The following is a 22,614-nucleotide window of genomic DNA, read 5'->3' as shown; positions in this document are numbered from 1 at the left end:
TGATACTAATAGGATCAATTTGTGACTTGGTTAATCCGATTAGATTGACATAGCTATTAACCTTCTTAACGTAGTTATAATCAAATTGGATTTAATAAATTCGATTACAAAATTCATTAAATTCGTTGTTTGATGATGCCTGAAATCCCGATATCTAATCACATTAGCATTTTATTATCAATAATAAGTGGCATGTCCAGATGATGTTTTGGACAGAATAATTACTGATCATCCCAAGATCATGTAATCACATTACCAAATCAGCAGTTGTCTAGATGCTGCTAATTTCTACGCATGGCAAATCAATATATCCCTTGATCATGGCTGCCATGAGATGAGCATCCCTCTGCACCAAAGCCAGAAACCGCCATCCACACCTCATTGAAGCGCCCAGAGAGATGGTTGGAAGCATTATACTGGGCAATCGTGTAGGAACTTTTATTTTCCAAAGTTCCATTCCAGTGCTCATTTAGACTGGTCCCGAGAGCCTCTACTTCTTCGCCAATGTTATCATCCCTGGCAAACCCAGAAAACTTTCTAATTGCAATGCATTTTGCTCTCCATTTCTCCAACTGCAAATCAAGTTCAGAATTCGGTTGCGGAGGGGTCCCTTCGTAATAAGCTGGCAGGGACATCTTCACGAAGAACGAAGATCCATGTGGTGCCTCTGTGATGGTTGTTAGAACAGGAGCAGTCATGGCAAGCTGAGTAGAGTTGAGGTTTGCACCATGAATGTACTGATAAAGCCTGAGAATCATAAAGAAACTAAGAAAGAGCATACATACATAAAGTCTGATTTATTATAATGTAATCGGAAAGGAAACCTGTGAAAGCCAGCTTTGGTAGATTTCTGAAAAGAAGTTGCTTGGAGAACAGGAGCAGAAATCCAAGAGATATCTTTGTATAGTCTGATCTCAAAATCTGATTGCTGGTGTATCAGTGTATACTCCGGGGATTCAACTGCTTGACCAGAGAAAACAAGGTTGATAATAAAACTGAGGTGAAATGCTGTTAAGGCATAGTGGTATGGGGAAGGACTCTCCATTCCGTCTTCAACAAATTTCATCAACTTTGCACTAGCTTTTATGGACAAACCATGTCTCATGTCTCTTGCTCGTAATTATAAAATCCAGCCCGGGTTATAAATTTAAATTATAGGTTGGATAGTTCAAATCATAATATTTTATTTAAAATAAAATAAAATAAAAAGTTAAATTATTTCACATTAGAATTTTAAATAAATCAAATCTTATTCGATTTGATATAAAATCCAATCTAAATCAAGTTTAAAATTAATAAATTATCAAATTAATTTAAATCAGGTTTACATGTTTATATTTTTTTTTTATGAATGTTAACATTCACATGACATCAATTATATTTTTTTGTATTAGAAAAAAAGAAAAGAAAAGGATATATATAATTTTTGGAAATGCAACAAGAATGATAGAGGCAGTCATCACATTTTATTTTAATTTTATTTTAAAAAAAGGAAAACAGAGATGGTGGTAGCTGCTACTTGCTATAATGCACATGTTTAGTGCATCGGCACCATGCCCGACAAACACTAAGATTCAAATCTTCGATGATCCTATGGAAGTGGCTATGATCCCATCAAAAAGAAAAAGAAAAAGAAAAAGAAAAAGAAAAAAAAAAGAGCTACCATCTTTTGTTTCCCATTGATGAGTTTGCCTTCCAACCTCAGTTGTCCATATCCATGGAGACGTTTAAGATGAGATATGGTAACCAAAATAAAATTCTCAATTCTCCCTTGTTTTTAGTTATAGTGATAATGATATTTTGAATTAGTTTTCATATATTGAGATTAAATTTCTCTTTAATCGGTGTTTAAATAATTTTTTTATATTTTATTGGTGCATTAACAAGAAATTAATTTCTCGCATCCTCACCTATGATTTAACCTCTCCCTCTCTCTTTTTTATTACAATGATTCAATAATTTGCTTTAAATAGTATCTGAAATTACTTAATAAATTTGTAAATTAGTGTTATTTTTATCGACACTTATTTGGAGGGACAGTCACAAATCTTAAATGAGACTAGTTTATTCTTTAAAAAGAGTATGAGAATACCTAATCAACACTTTTTTTTTTTTTTGAGAATTATGAAGGGATGACTTCTCTTTTTAATTTAAATGACAAAAGTACTTTTACAAAGTTTATAAATTACCAAATACCAATATATATCCATGCTTATAATTATATTGAATCTACAGTTACTAGTCTTTCTAATTTAGCCGAGATAATATAGTGATAAGAAATATATATATAATTATAAAATTCTTATTAAATTAGTAAATTAATCCTCTTGAAAATATTTTTTGATACCTTTTGTTTTTTAATTTAGATACTAAACATCTTATGTTAAGTTTATATTATTTGAAAGTTTTATAATTAAGAAAAATAGAACTATAAATCCATTCACAATACACAGCAAAGAAAGCATAACAAGGGTGCATTTTCTTTCAATTAGTGCTAAGAGAGTTGTCAGGTCAAAGATTCAGTCAAGGATATCAGGTGAAGAGTAGATTAACAATTTGAGTGCTCTTCGAACATATTTGAAATTGAGATTGAATTATTTATTTTTATTAAAATTTAAATTTTATATTATTTTTTTAATATTTTTCAATTATTTTAATATATTGATATCAAAAATAAATTTTAAAAAATAAAATAAAAAATATTATTTTAATATATTTTTAAATAAAAAACACTTTGAAAAACAATCTCTAATATATTCTCCGAACCACCCATTCTCTTTCTCTTTTTTTTTTATCTATTTATTTATATTAACTTTATTAAAAAGGTGTTGTATTTTAAATCATGACTTATTCTTTGCTGCTCAACTTGTTTTTCAAACTCTTTTTACTTAAAAAAAAAACTAATTTATATATATATATATATATATATATATATATATATATATATATATATATATTTATTGGAGCCATAGACGCACTTGGACATGGAAACACTAGTGGTTGTTCCTGGCAGCTGCCTACTCTCTTTTCCTTTTTGGCACACAGAAAAATGCCAAAACTATCAACAATAAAACAGCCACAATGTATCACTATCGATTTTTGAATCATTCCGATTTAAATACTACATACCAAAGAATCGATTCTGTATTCCGAAAGAAAACGTCTAGGCGTGTTCTCACTAAGCTCTTGTTAACTTTATTTATTTATTTATTAAGGTGAGTGGTTGGATTAATCTGTGCGTATTTTAATTAATCTTATAGGTCTTAAAATTAACGATCATGTAAACCTCTAATAGCTTTGAAGTTTATGAAACTCAAATTAGTGACCTCTAAGGAGCAAACTCAGAGCATGACCGATTAAGTTATACCCATTAAGATTAGCTCTTGTCAACTTTAAATCATATTATAGGTTATAATTCAGCAACTTTCCATTTGGATTATTTATACTCATCAAATAAAAAATAAAAAATAAAATTAAAAAACACACGGCTAATTTGATTAAATTGCTTGAGAATAAGAATTCGAGATTGAAGGAGGTGAAAAAAAAAAAGGAGGAGTAAATGGGAAGCTAATTATGTGTATTAGGTACACTAAAATTTTAATTGGCATAAGCATAAAAAAGGGTTTAAATGGAAGCCTAAACACGAAGTGGGGAATTATGGCTCTAACATTGATGGGCTTTTAGAGGACTGGACTCTTGCCCGGCTCCATATGGCAACAGCGTTATCTCAGGTGGGCTTAATTTGGGCCCATAGGCTGTAAAGGGCTTCTTGTCTTGTCTATGACTCTGTTCTGGTCATGATCTGCTTCGTTCAAGTTTTATGTGGAATCATTATGTTCAGGGCTGGACCATTATAAGCGAATGTACTCCAATGCCATTTCAGTTGTTTATAATTTGAACCTGTAAAGAACTCGAAGACACTGTGACTTGATCTTTAGCAGTATTAGCAACATTAATCATGTAATAAAGAAGAAATTATGCAAGCTAGATTCTGTATTCACGTCACAGGTGTTAAGAACTGTTATTAACCGGCTCGGCTCGGCTCGGCATGTCAATTAGGAACTGCTCGACCCATCCCCGGCCTTAATTGAATGTCAAAAAAACATCAATCTAAAATTAACCTAATCGAACCAAAAAATCATCTTGTGATCTAGTCAGGATTCAGATTTTATTTTTTTAAAAAATATAAAATAACATCAGTTTAACATTTTAAAGAAAATGATTAATTTAAATTAATTATCCTGTAAACCAAGCCCTTAAACCAGCTGGTCTGTTCTCGGGTTGGGACAAGTTTATGCACGCAAGGTAATAAATGAATCAAAACACACCAACATGAAAATCCTCAAGTGTCTTCCCCATAGCAAGCAATTCTGGAAAGGCTTTCCCATTCAGATGTACTTTGTCCGAGCAACATCATCATGATACACATGACCATTTTAAGGAGAGATGGACCATAAAAATGATACCTTAAGCAGCATGTTATGCTCACATTAACAAAGTACGAGTTGGTAGCAAATTAACTTAAACATGCATGCTACACCCACCCCCTTAAATCATAGTTTAGGCATTTACATGTCAATCGCTGTTCTTCGTGTGATTTTTAGCTAGGAAAGCTGCCCATGCTCCCTGGACAAAATGATTGCTTGGCCTCACTGTTCCATGCCTGGAAACCTTTGCCATCTTCTTTTTCTTCACCTTTCAAAAACCTTTACTATTAAATACTCCTATGCTACACGCATTCAGAGAAACGATCGCCCAAATGAATCATGTCTTCCTGCTCTGGTGTGTATACAAATCACAGTACTCGCAGAGGGGAAGATGTTAGGAGTTTTGACATATAAAAAAGGATATTGTCCAGTGGTTCTGAGTTCATCATTACCAAAACCATTCTTTATCATGATATTCTATTCCGTCTCTTCTTTTCATATGGGTCCGAGTGGAATTCTCTTTATTTTCTTCCACCTTTTGGCTACTGTTCAAAAGCTAGATGCTTTGATGCTATTCTTTTGTAAGGGATAATGAAACCTATATGCATGTATCATCAAATACAGGCCCTAATTTCTAACATCATGCGTGTTTATTTTTATTATTATTTACTTTCTCAAATCTTTAGTGATCAGGTATACCATTTCATATTTTTTATTCCATCAATAAGAAACATTACATTTTCGGATCAACTTTATACATCAATTAAATCAAGGTTTTCTTTTCAAGTTATTTTAAGAACACTGAATAAGTTTTTTTTTTTTTTTCTAAATACTGATTTAAAAATATAAACTTGGAAAAATAAACCGAAGGGTCTGACCAGAATAAGCGGCCCATGTAAATTAAGTCAAGGAACTATGGTTCTGATAATGATTACAAGAAACAGGCTGGTATAATTCCTATCCTACGGGAGAGAGTTGAATGTGAAGACCAGCAGATCAGCCCACTCGAAGTGGAATTGAACCTTACATTCTCTTTCACATATTTCTTATCTGCTCATCTTTTTCAAGGTTTCTAGAGTGTGTGTGTGTGTGTGTATCCATTGTCCAGTCCTAAAAAGCTCACCTTTGTTTCCTTGTGGGGTTTATCGCTCGATCACGCACATGAATTTGTCTTGGTCAGACTTTCTCTAAGCCATTAACAATGTCATGTCCTGGTCAACTGGCTTTTGAATATCGCTAGTGCTAGCTAGCTAAATTGCTTGATCGACCAAGCTTTTCAGCATTGCACCAGATGACATAAGCCTTTGCAGATTTTTCCAAAACATGTTTTGTTCTCTAAGATTGAAAACGTCCTCAAAATTACCATAAATAAGATCAGAAGATTGCAGAGATAAGAGAGATTATAAGGGATTTTAATTTCATATCATATGTAATTCATGATAGGGACACGATCTGGCTACAGGGGCTGATCGTCAAGAGAAGCATACGTGTGTGGAGGACCTGGTTCTGCTGACAAAAATTCCGGCTACAACTGCATGCATCATCATCAGAATTACTGTTCCATGCAATAACATTAAACCCATGAACAATGAACAATGTTGACCCATTACAAATCCTCTGATGTGACCTCTCATGTCATTCGACTCATCTTCTAGAGTCAATGCAACCATCCAAGAACTTTGCTTCCACTCTGAAGTGTCAAATTAGAATTTATCGAGAAAGAAATGTCAATTCGCAACATTCATACTTGTGGCCCTTTCTCTACGGGTGTGGCCCTCAAGCCAAATTAATGGCTTCGAGTAGGAGACACCATGATTACAGATAGGTATGTCTCCAATCACAATTCAATGGTATGGAGTACGCTAAATTAGTGCCGTTCGGCCCCTCTAATAAAAAATCATCTTCAATGGATCAGAAGGTTGATTAATCACTTGCGTGCCTAGACAAGAAACTTCGGCTAAACTTTTTCTTCGACTAAAAACAGTGCGCTCCTTGCTCGACATTAGAAACTCCCAGGTGCCTAGGTGAGGACCCGAGGGAAGCAACAATTGACTGAGCTTGTATAAATTTCAGGTCAATAGTCAAAGTAGCCACACATCCTAAATTTCCTCAATTTGGTGTTTTTTATTGTCATCTTTTTGCCATACCAACGCCAGCCTTTCCTCCTCTCAAGATGACGAAAAAAAGAAAACACTGAATCCCGTACATGTAGATTCTACCAGGAAGCAGTTTGTCTCTCTGTATTATCAATACATACTGCTATACAGGGAGTGAAATAATTAAAAGGAACGTGAATGACGAATTTGTGACGAGCAAATGTTTCGAAAAGTAAAAAAAATGTGCAAGTGCTTTGGCATGTGAAAAGCCTTCGGTGGCCGTACTTGTTATAGCAGTCTTTCCTGTTATATTACCAGTCGGCGGTCTCTCCCTTTAAAATTAACTTGCCATGCAAATTAACAATATCACGCCTGGTTAAGAATCGAGGGGCAAGTTCAAAGAGATAAATTATCAAGAGGGTGTTTGTTTTGTATAAAATATTTTATAAAAATATATTTTTTAATTTTATTTTCTTGTTTCTGGTCTGTGTAAACATTTTATAAAGAAATTGATCATTGTATAACATTCTATAGTCAATTTATAAATTTTAGTTCATTTTTCAAAGGAATATATATTTTTAATATATAAAATTTCATAATAATTAAACAATAATCAATATAAAATACCATCTAAACCTTAAAATTACGTTGTCAAGCCAAGCAACATCATATGCTTGGAGATCGTATCCTGGTCGATCCGTGGTTGAAAATTCAAAGTTAAGTACTTTCATAAGATGAAAAAATTAAAAGTTAAATTAAATTTTGAACGGATAGAGATTTTATCTATCAAGTCATCTAGGTTTAATTATATTAATTTTCATTTATTTTTTTTAACTCAATCTACCTATCCGACCCGACCAGGTAGGTAGGGTTTGATTATTATAACAACATGGTTTTATATATGTTCGGTGTGAGCGCATTATGCAAGCTCAGCTGCCCACCACACGCATGGCCTGGTCATTTGATGACTAGCTAGCTTGTTCCTCTCTCTCTCTCTCTCTCTCTCTCTCTCTCTCTCTCTCTCTATATATATATATATATATATATATATATATATATATGGTTTTTGAAATTTGTGTTCACAATAGCATTGCGGCAGGTCATCTAATTATGAACACCAAAACTTTTTTTTTTTCTCTGTAAAACTTCCCTTGCTTCGAGTTCCCCTCAAAAAGGAAATTGCATAATTATCAGCTTGAATGATCACATCAAAGCAAAACTGTTTTGTTTTGGTTTTTATCGATGATATTGATCTAAAGGATTTGATTTGAACTATAAATAATTAACAAGGATAGCCCTTTTAGCTACTTCATTGAAGAAATTTATGTGTTAATTTGCACATAACTATATATTAAACTAATCTCTTATGAGTAAATTAATTCTTTTTAAAAAAACAAAAATCACAATGCCAAAAATTAAATCAAAAAGGTAAAAACTATTTTTTAAAAGCATACCTCTAACATATGATTTGATTATAATAATAAATTAAATAAATCAAAAGATTTGATATTTAATTAATAACGAGATGTATAACACGTTTAAGATTACATTAAGGTTTTTCTTTTTAAAATTTAAAATTTAAAATTTAAATTAACTAAAACTTTGTTTGGGAACGTGGTTTCCCTCACATTTTAAAATTTATTTTTATTAAAAATTATTTTTTTATATTTTTAAATTATTTTGATATACTAATCTTAAAAATAAAAAATATATATATTTTTAAATAAAAATTACTTTAAATTACAATCAAATTCTAAATATTAAAATACAAGTTTCATTCTTTCACTGTCCATGTCAAGTCGAGAATCACTCTGTCTTTTTCCAAAGATTATATTTACCAAGTTTTGTCAAAAGAGTATAGTTGTCTCTCCAGTCATTCGGAGACCACCGTCTGATGCCGCTGCTTTAGTGTTGGGTTGACCATCAATGGAGCGACAGGATGACAGCTGCTAATGATATGGCAAAGTAACCTGTAGGGGATCACCGACATTTTTTATGCATCAGGGGACCATGCCCTGTCCTAGTTATGCTCCATTTGCTCCGGGTTTATTAGCGATTTTGAGACCAACTTCTTCTTCTTTTTTCTTTGGCTACACAGTAAGAAGCTAGCGAATGCTTTTGAGTACTTCGCGGTTAATATTTTGAGATAGAGAGACAAAAAATAGGAGAGATAGGATAGAAAAAAAAATTGAAGATAAAATTTTGTTCATAATAATATATAAGATAGAGTGATTATCTATATTATATTTGGTTATTATAGATAAGACAAAATAAAATATAAAAAAATTTATTTTATTATCAAACTCAAGTATTTAAGAAAATAATTATATATTTTTTTTAACTTTAATTTATATTGAGTGTTAAAATTAATGATATTATAATAACTCTAATTATAAAATCAAGACTGACTTGACAGGTCGACCTGGGACCTAGATTTGTTCGAGTTTAAAAAAAAAATGATTGACTCAACTTGATCTGGTCAAAAACTCAGGTTAACCTAGGATAAAACATGGGTCAAAGACCTGTTAATTTTTTTTGAAAAAAAAAGTTAAAATAAGGTTGCTATGATTATTTTAAAAACAAATTAAGCCAATCAGGCTAACCGTCCCTGGTGGGGTTTTAAAACTATAATAATTATTATTTGTATCCATACATTGACTTAAGTCAACTCATGTTGACCCTCAAGTTGAGTTTTAATACTATAATAATAGCATTTTTTATTCTTACATTCACCCGAGTTGACCCTCCTAATACATGACCCGAACTTTGTCCCGATTTGACCCCTAAATCAAGTTTAAAACTATGATAATAATCATATTTTATATTATATTAACCTAGGTTGACATTTCTAACACGTGACCTAGGCCTTACCCCAGACCGACTCCCAAGTCGAGTTTTAAAACTATGATAATAACCACTTTTATTCTCACATTAACTTGAGTCAATAGTCAACCTTACTCATAACCTAGGTCTTGCCCTAAGTCGACCCCCAAATCGGATTTTAAAACTATAATAATAAATATTTTTATTCTTACATTGACTTAGGTCAATCAGAGTCTCGACTAGTGACTCGAGATTTGCCCAGATCAGCCCTGACGTTAGGTTTTAAAACTATAATAATAATAATTTTTATTTTTACATGTCTTAGTTGAACAATTTTGAAATTAATAGTTTTTTACAAGGATATTTTATGAATAAAAAATAAAAAATATTATCTCTGAAGACATATCCTCTTTACATCTCATGTTTTGTAAGTACTAAAATTCACTCTAAAATTATTCTAGAGACATATTTATTTTTATATCTCCAACCAAGTATTTATTTTTATATCTCCAACAATAATCAAATGTTACCTTAGTAAACTATTATTTTTACTTATAAAGTGCACAATAAAATAATTAATTTAACCTTATATGCAAAAGTACTTTGGCTAGAGGAGTGGTGTTTTTGTCTTATTATTTTTATTTGCATGGTAAAAATATCTCTTTGCTCATGAGTTTTAATTTTTTATGCTTTGGATCTAAGGGTATTTTGGTTATTGTATTATTGGTTTTTTTTTTTTTGGTTATTGGGTAATGTGGGGGTTAGTTTTGTCTTTAAATAAATTAAAGGGATGTATGTTCTAGGCACACATTAGCCGCTCCATCATCTTTGGACGGTGTATGCGGTTGATTTCAACGACCAAAATGTCATTCTAAGGCGTCATTAGAATCATCTTGATGTCTCTTCCATATAGAAATAGCGCATGCAGAAAACAAAGCTTCGATTTGACTTTAGTCGCCATTTCTATTTTTTCTTCTTTTTTTCCTTTATCTCCTTGGACTATTGCACCCTGTCGTACAATTTCTCAAATTGGCACCTTAGCTTCTCTTTGTTTTTCATTCTATCTCTAATCTTTAGGTTGATATTTGTTTTATTTTAAATAACTTAAAAAAATCTAAATTTGTTTCAATTTCATCCTCATTTATTTTTTTTTACTTCTATTTATTTATTGTTTAGTCCCTAATCTTTTAGTTGATATTTCTTTTATTTGAAATAACTTATGAAAATTAATTTTTTTTTTAAATTTCATCCTTATTTGATTTTATAAATTTATCTTATTTAGTCCCCATTCTTTTAATTGTTATTTATGTCAAATGAGATAATTTCTATAGTGTATTTTTTTGACGATTTCACCCTCAATCATTTTTTTTCCTACAAGATTTCATCTTTATTCTTTTGATTTTTTTTTGCTTTGCTAAAATTTTTTGTTGTGTTTTTTTTTACATTCATTTAATTCTTCAACATTAAATTGATTTAAATTTGAGCTTCTTGATTAACCTTATTTTAGAATTTCACATATTTCAGTTTGGAAAATTAACCAAATTTAAGGATGTTTGCTAGGGGTTGCCTTTTCTTTTTATTATTCTTTTAAGCTAATGTTTTTTTTAAGATTTTATTATTTGATATTTATTTTTTTGAAGAATAAGCTCTGTGTTATTTTTATATATGTTTTCTTCATCTTTTTTTAATTTAGTTGGGTTATCTAGAGTCTTTCATGTTTTGTTCTTTGTTATATATATATATATATATATATATATATATATATATATATATATATATATATATTAAATAGAATTAATTATTTGAATATAAATAAATACTCATTTCACTGTGTTTTGTTCAATTTGTTTTTATATGACATTACTCTATCAAACCATGCAATCTCTTTCGATGTCGTTTTGTATCCTTTTGCAGTGAAGTTTAAACCAACTCAGCAAGCTTTTTTGGTTGCAGGCGATGTCTATGGTCAAGTAGCGGTGGGTCTCCTACAATTTTTTCTTTCTTCTCCTTATAGATATGATATCGATGATTCATTTTTTGTTTATCATTTCCAAGTGTTTTTTTACTATTCTTTTTCTATTGTTACCTTCGATTAAAATCATATTATTAAATTAATTGATCTTATTTGATATAGTCAAGTTAATAACTCGAGTATCGAGTTCTTCTTGATTCTTTCAAAACACTATCGGCTCGCGGCGTAGCATGAGTTCCCAGTATAGTATATACTAAAAGGAAACACGGTTTTACTATAGAAATAACATAATTGAATTTTCTCCAATTTTTTCACCATAGTGGTGGCAAATCTGTTTTTTTTTTTAAAAAAAAAACAAGTTTTTGTTATATTACTTTTTCTCTTTATACTTCCTAATTTATCATTTTACACTTGGCCAATTCATCACCATTTTTTTCTTATTTTTATTGTTTTCTAACATTTTTTAAGTTTTTCCCCTTTTTTTTCTTCACATTGTTTTTGGAAAAAATATTATTTTTTATTATTTACACCTGAAATATTTATCACTCTACACTTAGCATATTTATACAATTCTTCTTTGTTTTTATCTTCATTCTTTTGTAATTTTTTCTTTTTTTTCCCTATACTTTTTGTTTTTTGAAAAATTATTATACAAAGATAAAGGAAATAGTGTTTCAGTATAGCAATTGCAACATTATCTTATTTTTCTACTACATTAAAAATAAACTTGAGATGTTACATATTTTTATTACCGTATCTGATCTTTACTATATTTTATTATATGTAAACATTAATTTTTTTATTTACAATTATATTTTTTACTCACTGTAAAAAAAAATATCAATAACGCCTACATATTAATTTATTTATGTTAGAAAAAAAATTATTCGACCTGTAGCTAGATGAGCCAAATAAATATTTTAATATTTTTTTTATATTTATTGACACAAATAATTTTTAATTTATTTAATTAAATATATGTATAGGCCATTCTATTTATAATTTTTTTTTCAAAACGTATTACATGATCCACAATGAAGTGCGAGTGAAATAATAGTATGGACTATTTTACGACTGGCTTACATCAATTTTGATATAATAGTTTGGTTAAATAAAATAATATTTAGTAGAGTAATAATTCTAACCTATCAATCCTAAATCCGCCCCTAATGACAGCTAAAAAAATCATTAGAAAGAGGAAAGATTGAGGTGTACGAGAAAATAAATAAATAAATTGGTGGGACTAAGCAGCAATAGGTCGCAATGATTCGGTTTCAGTCTTTAAAATAAATCACTAATTTTCATCCTAATCTCCAAATTCTAGTCTCCGGCAGTACGTCTTGGCTTAATTCAAGTATAATTAATAATAATTTTTGGTGCCCAGCGGCAGAGGTAACGTTTCTTTATTTTTGTAATTTGAATTCAAGTTTTATGTCTGTTATTTCCGCAGTATCTTATATGTTTATTGAGCTTGTAGGGTGTTCAGTGAATCCAAAAATTAGTTATAATGCGTGTAAACTGACTCAAACACCTCAAATTACCAAAAAAATAAAAATAAATAAATAATAATAATCCACTACCACTCGAACATCACAACCCACACTCATTATAAGATGCTTTGCTCACAGCTTTCTAATACAATATCGATACCCCTCGCTTGGCACTGTTGTTCTGCCATTTTTTTTTAATTTTATTTTAGTTTTAAATTAATATTTTAATGTTTTCTCATGTACTAATATTAAAAATTAAAAAATATTATATTAATAAATTTCAAATAAAAATTAATTTAAAAAATAACTTATACCAAAAATACCAAACACGTTTAGATCTCAAAATCCTGGCAGCCACAAGGCATGGGTTATATTTTATGGTCCTTTCCACAATATTGATGAATTATGATTTTTTAACAGCATTTAATATGATAAACAGGGTTTTTTAATTTCTTAAAATATGATTTTTCTTTAAATTAAATGTGTAAACGAATATTTTATTATCATAAATCAATGAAAGAACATGTGACATTATCATATTTTATTAATGGGAAATTTGAATTGTCAAGCATTGTCACTTGATATTTAACTTTCTCTTTAAATAACAAGATAGAATCTAAATTTTTTTTATTTAAGGAACCTATTTTTTTAAAATAAATTTTTAAATCTAGAGATATAAATTAAATAAATTTTTTCAGGGGCAAGGCTAGCTGAAGGCGAGAGAGTTGGAAAAACACAATCAAAATAAGAAATATTAAAGGGGAAGTGGTAGGTATCATTGCCAGAACACTAAAAAGGGACAGTGAAATACTGGAAAGGCATAGTTACAAGAAATACCGAGGAGTTAAAAAGATTTAATATCGTGTTGGTTATTTTTTAAATTATTTTTTATTTTGGTTGAAAATTGATGTTGTAAAGATATATGAATTTTGGTTGAAAATGTATTTTTCTTGTGGAGAATTTATAGAAGATTATGTTCAATTCAATGAATTATGACCATTAATGAAATAAATAATGTATTTTAAAAAATATATAAATGAAATTAATTATTATTTATTAAAATTAAATACATATTGTTTGTTGAAGAAACGCGGAAAATGGTTGTTTTAAAAAAACACCTATTTGGTTAAAAAACTTTTACTTTCAAAACTTGATTTAAAAACTTAATTATGTGGTTGAAAAAACAATAATTTAGATATAGAAAACTCTAAGAATGTCTCTAGAACTTCAAAAGGTCTCACAATTTAAACGTTGTATAGACAGATTGTTATAATTAATTAAAATGAAGTAAATGTTATAATTTCTGGGATGGGGTTTCTCGAATCTAAAAAAAATAAAATATGAAGTAATTAGATAAATTATATATGTAGAACTGTTTATATAGTTTCATGCATGGACACACGCCCTAGTTCATGTTACTTGGCATTGAAGGCATCCCTAGATAATTGGTGACATTTTTTAATTTACTATAATGTTTCTAATAAGTTGTTTAATAGTTTACATAAAATTTAGAGCTATTTAGCTCGGGATTTTTTCACCAGAAAGCCCGTTAGGTCTTAAGCTAAAGAATAAAAGTCGAATAAAGTGAATTCACTAAAACCCAATCTATTTCAAGAAAGGAAGCTGCTAGGTTTCAACCACTAAATCATGCCTAGTTGTGTATCTAGCTAGGGTTTCAAATTGTTTGCGGTTGGAGTAGATTTAGAATGTGTTTGATAATATATATATATATATGGTGTATAGTATTTTTTTTAATTAAAAATATATTAAAATAATATTTTTTTCAATTTAGTTTTAAATTCTTAACATTAACATTAGTAACTCAAAATCATTAAAAATTATTAATTTAATGCAGCTATATAAAAAAAAAAGGTTAATCCTCATTTTTTATTGTTCGTTAAAAGCGAGCTATTAGAATTTGTTTGAGAGTGTGGTTGTGATTGTTTTTTAAAATATTTTTCATGTTGAAATGTATCAAAATAATGATTTTTAATTTTTTAAAAATTATTTTTGAAATCAGCGCATCAAAATGATTCAAAACACACACAAAAATTAATTTGTTTTTTTTTAAATTAAATTTTTTAAAAAACATGTTTTGTACCGTGTTCACAAACACGATGAAGAAACACTTATTGGCAGCAATATGTGAATTTAATTTTTTTATTTATTTGTTATCAAAATTATCCAAACCTAGAAAATTAAGGATAAAACGAGATTTAGGTTGATGGAATAGGTTAACTCTGTTCTGTTAAATAACGGAAATTAATTAAATTGGAGAATCGTAAAAACAGAGTTGCTGACACAAAGAACATCTAGGGAAGTGAGAAAGAGAAACACATCAAAGCAAAGAACCTTGAAAACGCAGAGTCAAGTGTAATTTTAATAATTTGAAGTGAGAAAGGGAAGGATCTATCCTCAAAACCAAAGTAAAGAATAACAGAACTCAGTAACCCCTATAAAATTCACACAAAAGCTAAAGTTTCAGTACTTGTATAGGAGGCTGGAAACATACCCTCTCCCTCTCTCCTTTCCAATTTAGTACTATATTTACAAAAAAAAAAGGAAAAAAAAGAAAAACTAAGCATGATTTCATCACTTCCCAGTATTTATAACTCAACGACCAGATGGGCAAAACTTTAAGAAAACCCATCCCAACAGTGTGTTGTTATTTTAATCAGCTCGTGCTTAGAAACTCAAGGTGTCAGACACATAAAACCAAGGTGGAGTTTTAGAAGCTGCGAGGACGAGAGGATAGAGAGGGAGAGAGAGATAAGAAACACAGATAAAGAGAGGAGAGAAGCCTTAGTTTTGTTATTTTTGGGGGTTCAAGAGCTTTGGAAATGGTGAGAAATTGAATGCGGTTGCTTAGAATGGTGATTATGTGCTGGATGGATACAAGAACTAGGAATAGACGGGGTTATTTTGATCACAGAAGAAGACAGCATCAATGTACACAACAAACAAATACTACAACGACTGCAGATTTGGCAAAAGAAACAGGACAGGGAAATTTCTCAAACATGGCTTCTAGTTGGTGTTATAAGAAGATGTCATCAATCATTTCGGTTTTTTTATGCTTTCTTCTTGTTGCTTCTTCAAATATCTGTCCAGTTTTCTCCTCGGAAACCCGCAGTGGCCATGCAACCAACCAAACTTTCCGACCCCAAGAAGAGTTACAAAAGTTGAAGATTATAAGACAGCGTCTTGATAAGATTAACAAGCCTGCTGTCAAGTCAATTCAGGCATTCGACTCTTGTCCCTAATACTATATAACCCCATTTGACTTCATTTCCCCTGTTTCTGTTCTGTTCTTGGAGGTTTAACATGTAGTTGTTTGGTTCTTGTTTGTCACTGCAGAGTCCTGATGGTGATCTTATAGACTGTGTTTTGTCCCATCTGCAACCAGCTTTTGATCACCCTCAACTGAAAGGACAAAAACCGTTGGTACTTGAATTTTAGCGTACTACTTCATACATTTCGAATTCTTCTTGGGAAATTCTTCCTTTCAAGCTGAACTAATACATGATGTTTTGTATTTAATTTTTTGCAGGAGCCTCCAGAGAGACCTAAAGGTCATGATCCATCAGGCATGGTAACGGAGAATTTTCAATCGTGGGGTTTGTCTGGTGAATCGTGCCCAGAAGGGACAGTTCCTATCAGAAGAACAACTGAACAAGACATGCTAAGAGCAAGCTCCGTTCGAAGATTTGGCAGAAAACTAAGAAGGCATGTTAGAAGAGACACTAACAGCAATGGCCATGAGGTTAGTATCCAAATAAGAATTACTCACATTAGAAGAGGAGAAACAAAACATGTATTTTCTTTCTCTTCTTTTCCCTTCCTTTCCTGTTGGTTAAGCCTTGATGAACTCAACAACACAAAAGAAAGTGGTCAAACAAAATGGTGAAGGTCCGTCAGACCTGCTGTCTGTCTATTCTTTTTTCATGTTGCTTTTTCTGAAGGCAACCATCGTATTAGAAACACAAAGAAAGATTAAGAGCTTAAGAGAAACAAAAAAACTGCTTTTTGGAATTCTTAAAGCCTTCAGATTTATTAAAACAAAGGGAATTCCTCCCTTATTGTTCTTTTTTTCTTTTCATGTTTAAATGGTGATATGCAATTTGATTTGATGTAAGATTTGATATATAATATCCAATTATATGTAATCTGCATGCGTTTCCCATCATGAGAAAAAAAGGAATTCTGGCTGCTGGCTGTTCTTTTATTCTACCATAAAAGAAAAGAAAAAACATAATCAGATTTCTATTCATAGAATTCAGACTTTCACCATTTTACTTCACTTTTTTTGAACTAAATCGTTTTTGGTCAATGAGCTCTCTTTTGACTCTATGTACGAACTATGATCTAATATTGCCTAGAAGATCAAGCTCTGTGAATTAACCTGACAGACCCGCCAAATTCAAAGAAAAAGAAAAGAGAACACATATAATCTAGCTATTCAGATTCATGCATGGTACCATCAAGTATATAAGGCTATTAAACCTCAAGGGCCACTGATATTATTATCTTGAAAAGGACTGTAGGCTTAACACTTGAAGTTTCCAGCGTATATTTATTGTCCTTTGCTTTCAAACTGTTGGGTTACAGCATGCGGTTGGATATGTGACCGGCGATCAGTATTATGGAGCAAAAGCCAGCATAAATGTGTGGGCACCCAGGGTTTCTAACCAATATGAATTCAGCTTGTCACAAATGTGGGTCATTTCTGGTTCATTTGGCGATGATCTCAATACCATTGAAGCTGGCTGGCAGGTATAATAAAGAACTGATCTCCCACGACAAGTGCTTTTCAAGAAATCTACTAGCAATAAATTACTCTCTTTCTTAATTATTTTCATTTTTTCTTCAATAACCAAGTCTTTACCTTTGCATATGTTCATCACACACATGACTTATGAATTATAGAAACACCGTAGATTTTGAAACAGACTGCTTAACATCTTGTATTCACATAATCACATTCAAAGCAGTTCTCAGAACTCAACCACCTCTCAACTCCATTATTGTTTTTTGATGTAGCCATTGCATTAAATATTTATCTGCAGGTTAGCCCAGAACTATACGGTGACAACTATCCACGGTTCTTTACATACTGGACTGTGAGTATATATATGCTATAAAACTTGGCTTCTTCTCCTCTCTCCATCTACTCCTACCTTCAACTGTAACATTAATCATGACGACTTTGTAACTAATACCTTAATTTCTAACTACAGACTGACGCTTATCAAGCGACTGGATGCTACAACTTGCTATGCTCAGGCTTTGTTCAAACCAACAGTAGAATTGCTATTGGGGCTGCTATCTCTCCAACATCTTCCTACAGTGGAGGACAGTTCGATATTAGCTTATTGGTTTGGAAGGTAAAATTAAATTCTTTGTTTTTTCCCCTTCCAGATATGAAACTAGTCACTTGTATCCTTATATAGAGAATTAGAGTGAAGAAGAATAAAATTCTTACAAGATAATAAAGATTAGCGTACCATTTATGTGATGCGTGGATTGTAATCTAGCATCCGCTGCCAAGATAATTTTAGACCCACAATTTATTAAAAAAAAAACCAGAAAAATTCAGTGATGGGTGATCTTAATTAGATTTTAAACCATCCAGTGCGATTACTTTTAACTATGATGTAAAAAGGTTTTGCAAAAGAAACTCCGTTGGTCTCCGATCGGATGGTCAATGATGGACCCTAGCTACTAGGAGACAATATTATCAAATACCACTGACTTTATAACATAATGCAGCTCTAACATACATGGGCCAAAATTGGCGTGCACTCGTAACTTCAAACAGTGTCTGTAATTCCCTTCTGCTTTTTCTGCTTTATTAGATTCTCTTCTTTTCCTTAGTAAAAGAGCTAGCTTCCTGACGCATGACCCCCTCTATACGCTCTCTTTTTATACTTTATCATCAGTATTTTTACCTTTTTTTTTCTTATAATTTCTTACATAATTGTTTAACAACCTGGCTTAGTGAGTAAGAAAAATAGAAAATCATCATGTTTTTGGTCCCTAGCAGAAACTGGATTTCCTTCTTTTACACCCTCTTTTTTACAAGGAGCATTTTTATATAATTCTTGTGTGATATCAAAGAAACATTAACAACGATTTAAATTCACTTTTGTGCAGGATCCAAAACATGGAAATTGGTGGCTAGAATTCGGAAATGGGGTTCTAGTAGGGTATTGGCCATCATTTTTGTTCACTCACCTAAGGGATCATGCAAGCATGGTACAATTTGGTGGAGAGATTGTTAACTCTAGGCCATCAGGATTCCACACTTCTACACAAATGGGAAGTGGCCACTTTGCAGGAGAAGGTTTTGGAAAAGCCTCGTATTTTAGAAATTTGCAGGTTGTTGATTGGGACAATAACTTAATTCCATTGTCAAATCTACGGGTGTTGGCTGATCATCCGAATTGCTATGATATACAAGGAGGTATTAATAGAGTTTGGGGTAATTATTTTTACTATGGAGGACCTGGAAGAAATGTGCGATGTCCCTAAGGGATTAATGGTATAGGGTGGGATTTTTTCTTCTTTTTTCTTCCTATTTTTTCTTGTTGGGTGATATGGGTTTCATCTCGAGATCACTCAGTCGGTTTGGGCTATTCTTATATTTATCTCCTTGTTAATCCAAATTGTTTTGCCTTTCTTCTCAGCTAACAGTCATTAGGCGATTTATCAAGTATACCTCCTCTAGGTACTGATGTAAATGTGGGGAAAAAACAAAAGAACAAGAAATATTAGTGAATATACTATGGTTTGTGATCAATTTTAGTCCCCTCTATTGTCTTTGTACGCAAGATTTTGATCAAGAATGTAGAGAGTGGCAACTTTGTACTTGTCTGTAACATGAAGTAGGAGCATTCAATTCAATGACTGGACCACTCTCAAATGGAGATAGCTAACCACTGTCTCAACAGGTTCATAAATCCTGCACATGAGATCATGGGTCCTCCGAAAATAACATTAACCTTTCGTATTTGGCGGGGCTTCATCGGTGGAAACCGAGAGATTGCTTCTTTCAGGCACACAAGTTATCGCTACCTTCCTTGACAGTACTGCTCATTTTGATGGGCTATGCCTGGAATCTTGAAATCTACATCTTCTGTTTCTGCTGCTCTTACCCTGATAGAGATAATAATCTAACGAGGGTCAAATTCCTTGACATTCAGTGGATATAAAATATATAAAAATAATTTATCCTACTTAAAGCTCACGCCAGCTAACAATTAATAGCGATTTGTCGACCCATTCATCCATTATTTCTTGTGTATTATGCTCCCACAAGAACGCTTGATTTATTAGATGCACATACATAATTACTAGCATGTATGATTTGTCAACAATCTTTCTCTTGAAGTTTACGTTACCTGACCTCTCAATGCTAATTATTCTGTTATCACTTCGTGTAAAAGAAAAAAGAGAAGAAGAAAGAAAGCAAGCTAGTGATCAAAGATATCAACACTATCATGCAAATAAGATTTGCATTGATATAAAATATAGCCAGGCTATTACAAGATTCTGTCATTATACTTATGCATGTGGAACTAGATTGTCTTATACTTTCGGTATTCTTTTCTCAAGGATCAAGGCTCATCGTACATGATGTTTCCTCTTGAGAAGCCAAGTGCACTATAATCAATTGCAGTCTTGCTTTACTCCATGCTTTTTTCCTTGGCTTCGTGTAAGATTTCCGGGACTGAATCTTTCTTTAACTCCACTGATCACATAGAAGTCTGCCGGCCGATATGGGATCGGTGGATTCTATCAATTTGTAGCCTATAAAGATGTGCGAAGGGAAATTAATTTCTTATATAGTACATAAGCTATAATTTCAACCATGCTCTTACAACCTTTATCCCACATTCGACTAATAAATTATTATTCAAAAAGCTGAATTTTTTTTTAATCACAACTGTTTTTGTCGTCGTTCTACTCATAATTTTTAGACGTGGTTGAGTCGCCAGTCAGGTTCAAGATCCAGGTTTCAGATTTTAACTGGATCTAGATTAATTTTTTTAAAATTAAAATAATATTGTTTTAGGTAAAGAAAAAAACAAAAATCAACGGATTGTAACCGGGTTTTACTGGGTCACACTGAATTTTTTCTTTTTTTATTTTTTCTTTAACCCGACCCGGTTTCAATTTCGAGTCAGCCAGGTCTCAAATCAACCCACTAGATCAGATTTCAAAACTATAATTCTACTCTTACAATCCTTTGCATAATGGATAGTAGTAATAATCCATAATAGTAATCAAACTGGCACAAGCTCATATTTAAGGTCTGTAATTGTAATCAACATCAAATAACCACGAGGAAGATAAACGGACTAAAATTTCCAGGTAAGGAAAGAATAAAAAAAGTGCTATAAATATTTATAGTTTTATTGTCAGAAAATAACGTAAATTATATATTAAAATTTTATTTAATAATTTAAAATTTTAGATTAAGATAGTTCTTTAACATAATATTAAAACTTTAATAATCAAATAATAACAAGTTTAAATTTTACTATTTTCATTCTATTTGATAAAAATTAAATATAAAATAATATGAGTCTATATAAGTTTTAAGTTCAAATATTTTTTAATTAATGAAGTATATTACAAAATAATTTAAATTATATCTTATTAGAAACTTAATTAACAATTAAATTTTTAAATTAAAATGATTCTTTACCTTTACAAACAAGAAACTCAACCAAAATGAATAAAGGTTTCCCACAGTAACTTGGAGTTACCATACCTTTAAAGTTTGGATAAATGTTGAATGAATTTACTCTCCACTTTGAAAATCTTGAATTCTCTTCTAATTTGTTTGGGTGCATGTCAATTCTCTCTCACAATCGTGTGTATTTTCTTGGGTGCTTGCTACCATTATAACTCCAACTAATAGGTGGCTAAACTTAATGTTATGTACATCAATCAATAAACTCATTTAAAGATCTTGTTTCATTTCAATTTCAGTAATGAAGTTTCACGACTTTTTTAATATTCGGGACATCCTACTTAGTGATAAAGCTAGAGAAATGTAAAATAAGGGAGGGAGGCAGATTCTTGGATAGGTAAGAAATATGAAAATCATGGAGAGGAATTGACGAATTTTTATTTGGAAATGCTTGAGAAAATGAGATGTATAAGAACTAAAGTGGGAAGTATGAGAAATAAAGTGGGGCAATTGCCGCCCCCCCTCCCCACTATACCTAGCTTGGCCACTATCCTTGGACCGATTTTAGATTTAAGTTCGTCCTCGGTGCGAGTGTTACCGAGGCCTTACGCTAAGTCGGTGGCATGAAAGTATTTATGATTTGTTATACCATATATACCTACTCGAGCTATGGAGCACTTTATACTTGAACAGGACGCCAATTCATGCCAAAAGGATAAAAAAGAGAAACATATTCACCAACCAGAAAACAACAGGTAGCGCCCAGCATAGTTTTCAAGAGTGGGTTTGAAATTAGATCGAACAGCCACTCTCTGCATCCTCTTAATGGAATTCACCGACCAACAAAAATGGTGGCTGATATTGACCCACTGAGTCAACTAGTGGCCGGTGTTTATCAGAACAGGAATAAGCATCTTAATCCACATCACTTTCGTGCCAAAATGGCAGTGTGCTAGAAGCATGGTATTGTGTCCCTTCGGTGCCTTGTTGGGATTCTTTGTCATCAGGACGGTATGCTTGACTTTGAGCCACGAGTAAAATTCTACGACAAGCTAACACCCAGGATTGGTAAAATCATGTGAAATTGATTGCCTTATGCCTCAAGTAG

At 31.6% G+C, this 22,614-nt stretch overlaps 2 protein-coding genes across 2 annotated transcripts; one reads left to right on the top strand and one right to left on the bottom strand.

Annotated features, from left to right (window-relative positions):
• Nucleotides 1–56: 56 nt before the first annotated feature.
• Nucleotides 57–1,107, bottom strand: LOC133697811 (uncharacterized). The gene is made up of 2 exons (XM_062120605.1): nucleotides 825–1,107; nucleotides 57–747 (listed from the first exon to the last, which is right to left on the bottom strand). The coding sequence occupies exons 1-2, from the start codon at nucleotides 1,103–1,105 to the stop codon at nucleotides 303–305; spliced, it is 726 nt and encodes a 241-aa protein (XP_061976589.1). The 5' UTR covers nucleotides 1,106–1,107; the 3' UTR covers nucleotides 57–302.
• Nucleotides 1,108–15,283: 14,176 nt separating this feature from the next.
• Nucleotides 15,284–19,607, top strand: LOC133697931 (protein neprosin-like). Its single transcript, XM_062120763.1, has 7 exons — nucleotides 15,284–16,050; nucleotides 16,166–16,252; nucleotides 16,359–16,571; nucleotides 17,417–17,581; nucleotides 17,875–17,928; nucleotides 18,046–18,192; nucleotides 18,962–19,607. The coding sequence occupies exons 1-7, from the start codon at nucleotides 15,664–15,666 to the stop codon at nucleotides 19,337–19,339; spliced, it is 1,431 nt and encodes a 476-aa protein (XP_061976747.1). The 5' UTR covers nucleotides 15,284–15,663; the 3' UTR covers nucleotides 19,340–19,607.
• Nucleotides 19,608–22,614: the final 3,007 nt, after the last annotated feature.

Source organism: Populus nigra, chromosome 6, assembly GCF_951802175.1.
Source record: "Populus nigra chromosome 6, ddPopNigr1.1, whole genome shotgun sequence".
In the NCBI taxonomy this organism is placed as follows: domain Eukaryota; kingdom Viridiplantae; phylum Streptophyta; class Magnoliopsida; order Malpighiales; family Salicaceae; genus Populus; species Populus nigra.
The sequence above is the reverse complement of the archived record's forward strand: the minus strand, read 5'-3'. Positions and strand labels throughout refer to the sequence as shown.